This window comes from Mesoplodon densirostris, chromosome 1 (assembly GCF_025265405.1).
Source record: "Mesoplodon densirostris isolate mMesDen1 chromosome 1, mMesDen1 primary haplotype, whole genome shotgun sequence".
In the NCBI taxonomy this organism is placed as follows: domain Eukaryota; kingdom Metazoa; phylum Chordata; class Mammalia; order Artiodactyla; family Ziphiidae; genus Mesoplodon; species Mesoplodon densirostris.
Window position 1 is genome coordinate 48,311,584 of NC_082661.1, and position 6,000 is coordinate 48,317,583.

The 6,000-nt window shown below is 62.7% G+C and overlaps 1 protein-coding gene across 1 annotated transcript; it reads right to left on the bottom strand.

The window, feature by feature from the left end:
• Positions 1-1,934: 1,934 nt before the first annotated feature.
• Positions 1,935-3,521, bottom strand: SLC18A3 (solute carrier family 18 member A3). Its single transcript, XM_060077746.1, has one exon. It carries the CDS (start codon positions 3,519-3,521, stop codon positions 1,935-1,937), a length of 1,587 nt encoding a protein of 528 aa, XP_059933729.1.
• Between the last annotated feature and the right edge of the window lie 2,479 nt (positions 3,522-6,000).

Below are 6,000 nucleotides of genomic sequence, written 5' to 3' on the forward strand. Positions count from 1 at the left end.
TCCTCCTCCCTCCCCTTTCTCCCTTTTCCTCCCTCCCCCCAGCCCCACCCCTACCTCTCACCCTCTCCATCCTTTGTCCCCCCCACCACCACTCCGCCGCCTTCCGGGATCCCACCTCCCGGCCCCCATCCCGTGCTCTGACGGCTTCCCGGACGATCTCTAGCAAAGGCAGCGGAATCCAGGCCCGAGATGGGGGGTGCAGAACGTGGCCCCGCCCGTGCCCATCGCCCTCAGCTCAGCCTTCCCCAGTCCCTGCGCTCCCCTAACCCCTAGCCGTGGCTGCCTCTGCAGAACCCTGGGGAGGGTTGGGTCTGGATAAATCTGTGCCCTCCCCACTGTCTAGGGCAGGCTCAAACCTTATTACAACTCCTTTTACAATATAATTAATAATAATAATAATATAATAATAATAATCAATAAAAACAACCTGTTTGTCGATCACTGCAGGTCCTTTTCTATTCCCACTCATCCCGGCTGGCACTACGGGGAATATGCAGGATACAGACCTAGGGATGCTTAGAGACACACAGCCAGAGGCAGACATTCCTCCCAGACAATGCATTCTCCCCCACCCCATGTAGATCCTTACACACGAACACACACAGACAGACTCACAAAGAGAGACCCTGCTCAGACAGACACACACACAGCCGGACACACAGAGTCAGAACAGACGTGCACACACCAGCAGTACAGACCCCCACAGACGTTGTCTAATACACAGGCATACCCCAACACGGCGACCTCTCCATGCCAGAATCTGAGGACTCTGCAGCCCTCAGGAGGCCACAGGTTACAGGACTGGGAGTGGTGCACACACGCTGGTCTGGGACTCTGGGGACCCCCACTCAAGGTGGGGAGACTTCTCTGGCAGCCCTGGGCGCTTGCTTGCACTCAGGACCGTGTAGGGTGGGGTTGGTATCAGCTCTCACACTATCATTCTCTCCAGCCCTGACTCAAGCCCGCATAGCTGGGACACAGCGGACACATCGACAACTGTTCCTCCACTCCTCGTAGGATAGAGTCCAGCGGTCTAATGAACACACACACATCACACACACGCATCTCGAGAAATCAAGCCCTTAAAGATTTGGCCGGTTTTTTTTCAGCTGCTCATAACAGTTCCACCCCTATTCCCTTTCGGAGACTGGACAGGACGGGTTGCCAGGCTCGAAGGGAAGGGAAGCTTGGGCGCCTAAGAGCTCTGTCTTAGACTCAGGGTGTGTCCTCAAGGGGCGGGACCAGCGCACCCGAGGGAGAGGGTCCTCAGGCTCCCCCGGGCGGCGCCCTGGGGCGCTGCGCTAGGCCTAGGTGAGGGAGGGGCTGTCGCGGGCTGAGACCGGACTAGGCACCAGGGTGTTTGGGGGTGGGAGCCCTTGTTGAGTTTGCTTCTTTCGTATCTCCTTTTCCAGGTAGCAAAAGAGCAACAGGCTTCCTGCGTGCCCGCTGGATTTGGGTTAGACCCAGCTCACCCTCCCATTCTACCCTGGCCCCTTGCCCGGCCGCCCACCCCATCAGTAAAGAGACTCGGTCTCGTACAGATATAGTTTATTGATTCGGCCCCGAGGCACCGCGGCGCAGCGGGCCAAGTTGGCACTGGGAGGAAGGGAAGGAAGGACAAACAGAGGCACGGTTCTACATCGGGGAGCCCCGAGGTGGCGACCCGCGCGCCTCTTCCTCTTTGCCAGGAGCACATCAGTTCACGTGCCTCGGTGCTCCACGCCCCATTGGAGGAAAGGGAGGAGGACACAGAAAGGGTCATAGAGAGGGGACTCGGGCAGGGGAAATCAAGACAGAGGAGGGGCTGGGGTACTCGCTGGAGGAGGCGGGACCTGAGCCTGAGCTGGCCAGTGTGCTCACAGAGCAGCCACCTTGACCCGGGGGTGGGAGTGGGGTGGGGAGTGGGCGGGTGGCCTGGAGGAGGAGCGGGGCTGCTAGCTGCGGGTGTAGTAGTCGTAGTCGTCCTCGCATGCGTCAAAGGGGCCTGGCGGGCTGCGAGGCGCGCCTTCCCGGTCGGACAGAGGGCGCTCCCGCAGGCGCACAGCATCGTATAGACCCTGCGGTGGCTCATCCAGCAGCACATCGCGCTCGGAGCGGGAGCGCTTCAGGCGGCCCACGTTGCGCAGCAGCAGCAGGACGGGCGCATACAGCAGGTTGGCCAGGCCCATAACAAGGCTAAGCTGCTCAAAGCCAAGCGAGTGCACGATGTGGCCCGCCACTATGGGCCCGAGCGCATAGGCCACGCAATAGGATATATCGGCAATGGCGTAGACGCTGCCGTAGACCGAGACGTGGCGCACGTCCACAAGAAAGGCGAGCGTGGGCAGCAGCGCCGTGTCCACCAGCGCAATGCCGAAGCAGAGGCCGCAGAGCGAGGCCACTAGTGGTGCGAAGGAGCGGCAGGCGGGCACCAAGCACGAGCTGGCGCCTATCACTGCCAGCCCGAAGGCGCCGTACAGCCACTGCAGGTGGGGGTAGCGCGCTGCCAGTCGCACTGTGAGGTACACGCCTAGCACGTGCGGCACGAAGGCTGGCAGCCAGGCTATGCCTGCGTCCCACTCGGACGCCGCCATCGTGTGCTCCATCCACGTGGCGATGGTGGGCTCAAGAAAGGCGAGGGGGATGTTGCAGGTGGTGAGCGCGCCTGCCACCACGGCGATGTAGGGGTCCAGCATGAGGCGGTGGATAGGCGTGCCCACTGGCAGGTTGGCCCGCGCCCGCGCCGCGGCGGAGAAGGGCTTGGCCACGACCAGCAGCAGCAGGGCGTCGAGCAGCGAAACCATGGCGAGCACCAGAAAGGGCGCGGTCTTGCCCACGAACTTGTGGAGGAACCCCCCGAAGGGCGGCGCCACTAGGCTTCCGAAGCTGATGAAGGCCAGCGCCAAGCCCAGGGCACGACTGCGCTCCGGCTCCTCAGGATACTTGTCGGCGATCATGGCAATGCCAGACGTGTCCGCGAAGGCCGAGCCGAGACCCTGCAGGCTGCGCGCGGCGAAGAGCGTCGCGTAGTCCTCCGCGAAGGCAAACATCACTGTAGAGGCGAACAGTACGCCCAGGCCCATAAGCAGCGGCAAGTCATAGCTCATGCGGTCGATGAAGGTCCCGCTCAGGGGGTTCACCAGCAGCTGCAGGATGGCCTTGGAGGCAAACAGCACCCCGATCTTCACGTCCTCGTTGTCGGTGGGGTATTGGGGCTGCACGGTAGACCTGGCCGGCATCGCGGCCGTCGAGGACTCCGAGGTGTTGACAGTGTCGGCACTGGCATTGGCCGGAGTGGGCGGCGGCAGGGCGGTCACACACACTTTGGAAGTCAGGGTGGGCTTCTCGCTGGCCGAGTGCACATAGAAGGGCACGATGGGCACGATGACCATGTACAGCATGTTGTCCAGGAGCAGCGCCACGCACACGATGACCAGCACCAGGCGCCGCTGCCGCCGGGGATCTTGCAGCGCCGCGCCCACCGCCTCCGACAGCTTGCTGGCTGCCGCCGGGGCCTGACCCGCCGGCGCCTCGGGTTCCATCACCCGCACCCCGCCGCTCTTCCGAGGACGCTTCGGCCGGGGCCGGGCGCGCGCGCCCTGCAGTGCAGAGACCAGGGCGCGGAACTTCGGGGGACCCTTCTCGCCGGGAAAGGCAAGGACCCTGTCCGGCGAGGCGCCGCCGCTGTCCGGAACCGAGCTCGGGACCCGCCGCCGCTGGGCTCAGGGGCGGTCAGGAAAGGCGGCCGTGCCAAGGCGCCGGAGCCGGAGAATGAGCGCTCTGAGGCTCGGGCGCGCAGGGAGCCACCCCCGCAGCGCTGAGAGGCCGCCTGAGCAGGCCGAGGGGCATGCTGCTGCCGCCCGCCCGCCGGCTCGCTCGCCCCGCCGCCCTCCCCTCCCCTCGCGTCGGCTCTTGCCTCCTCCGCCGCCGCCTACTCTTTTTTTCTTTTACACTCGGGGCTGTGACGCGGCGAGTCTCGGCCCCCGAGTGGTGCCCGGGCCACTTGCGTCGCTCATGCTAATGCGACGTCGGCGGGGCGGGGGCTGGGGGCGGGGCGCTGCCGGGAGGGGGTCCTCTCCCCAGATGCGCCAAGGCTGGAAGCCCCAGAAAGGGGTCTCGGTGCGGAAAGAGTCCTGGCCAAGCCCCTGAGGATGGGTGCGCCGCGCGACAAGCGGGTTCTCCGCCCCCGCAGTTCTAGGACTCGTGGGGTCCGCGCCCGCTCTTCTCCCCGCGGAAAGGGGCACACAGCGGCCGCTTTCCCCCGGCCCCGCGGGAGAGGGGTCGCTAGGGGCTCCAGATCTCCGCCTTAGCCTGGATCTCAGCGCGCAGCGGGTAAGGAGTCCCCGAGGTGAGCCGCGGCTACGTCCACCTGTTCTCGCAGCTGGAATATGGGGCGGTGACTGGAGGGGCGCCGACGACCGATCCCTCAACCCTTTCTCTGGCCCCGCCCCCTGGCCCCTTCCACGCCGGGGAGAGGAGGCGCAGACTGCTGGACTGGGTTCCGACCGACCGGCCCTTCGGGAGAATGTCACAGTAGAGAACTCCTGACTGTGAGCATCTGGGGATTGAGGGGAGAAGTCGCTTCGTCCCCACCCGGGGCCCCCAATATCAGCTCTGCCCAGCCCACCCTACCGCTTTCCCCACCTCCTTCTCCTAACCAGTGCGCCCCCTTTCCGTTTTAACTGTCCGGGTTCGGCAGCTCCGCCTCTTCTCCCTTCCCGCCTCCTCACGCCCTCCCCGTTCTAACTCCTCCCAGGCAGTCTTCGCACTACACCAAGCCCTCCCTCCGCTCCTGCGAGGTCCCGCCCCCTTCCCAACCCCACCCCCACCTCCAATCTCCAGAGCTGCCTCCAAGTTCCGGGTGGGTTCAGGGAGTGATGTGGCAGGGGTCTACGCCTGGAGCTGTAAGAGACCCCGCGTGGGCGCCGAAGCCATTTCCTGGGCAGGATCCAGCAGCTTTGCTCTCAGCAGAGGCTCAAGGGGGGCTCACCTTAAGAGGGCCACACCCGCTGAGACGCCCCGTTCTCAGAAGACAAGGTGAGCGGCCCTGGCTTTGCGCTGGGCCTAATACGTCCCCAGCGTGGACCATGGATGGCACATCGAGTCCATGTTCGGGTCTGCGGACTGGCCGGAGAGAGGCTCTGAGGCAGTGGAGGCTGGGAGATTTGTGCTGTTGAGATTACAGTTTGTCTCTTTCTACCAGAGTCAGAGAGGATTCTTCCCATCCTTCTGGCCTCAGAAGCAAACTACCATTAGATACGGCTTCTTCCCTTACGGTGCTCCCCACCCCGAAGGATGCATCCTGATACAGTGGAAAGAACTTGGGCTTTAGAGGCAAAGGACTGAGATGGCTCCTGGCTCTGCCACCTACTAGTTAGGGCGCCTGGGAGGAAGGGGGGGAATCACTTCGCCTCTCTATCCCTCAGTTTCTTTATCTGTAAAATGGATAATAGTACCCACTGCTTAGGGTGCCTGGCACACAGTAAGAGCAATGTAAGTGGCTGCTGTGGTTATTATTATCATCTGTAAGATGTGTTGTTTTATCTTCATTTTACACTTGTGGGTCTTGTAAAGAGCAGATAAAAGTTTCAGGGGTACCCTGGCTTCCTGGCTAGCCCCGCTGGTTAAGCAGGCATTTTCATTCCAGGCTGTGTCTTGGCTGGTGAGAGGACCAGAAGGCATTGGAAAGTTGGCTTCTGTCCCTGAGATAGCTGTCGGATGAGGTGATGGAGACCAGCACGCCAGGGTGAGAGGCGGCAGCCTTGCCACCCATTGCCCAGTCTCTCCACCCACCCAGGCACCCCAGGGAAGGAGAAGAAACTCTTCCACTTAAGGAGTTGCCAACACCTGCTCTGAAGTGGCCAAACTGTCCTCTGTCTGAGGGAGGGAAAAAGTTCCAGTATGGGGACAGGCCTGGCTCTGGATGACCTTGGGCAAGTCACAGCCTCTCTCTGGGCTCCAGCCTTGGGCTCTGTTAAGTAAGGGGTTAGGGGACTCCTAATTCGCTGCAGCCCTCAGCAG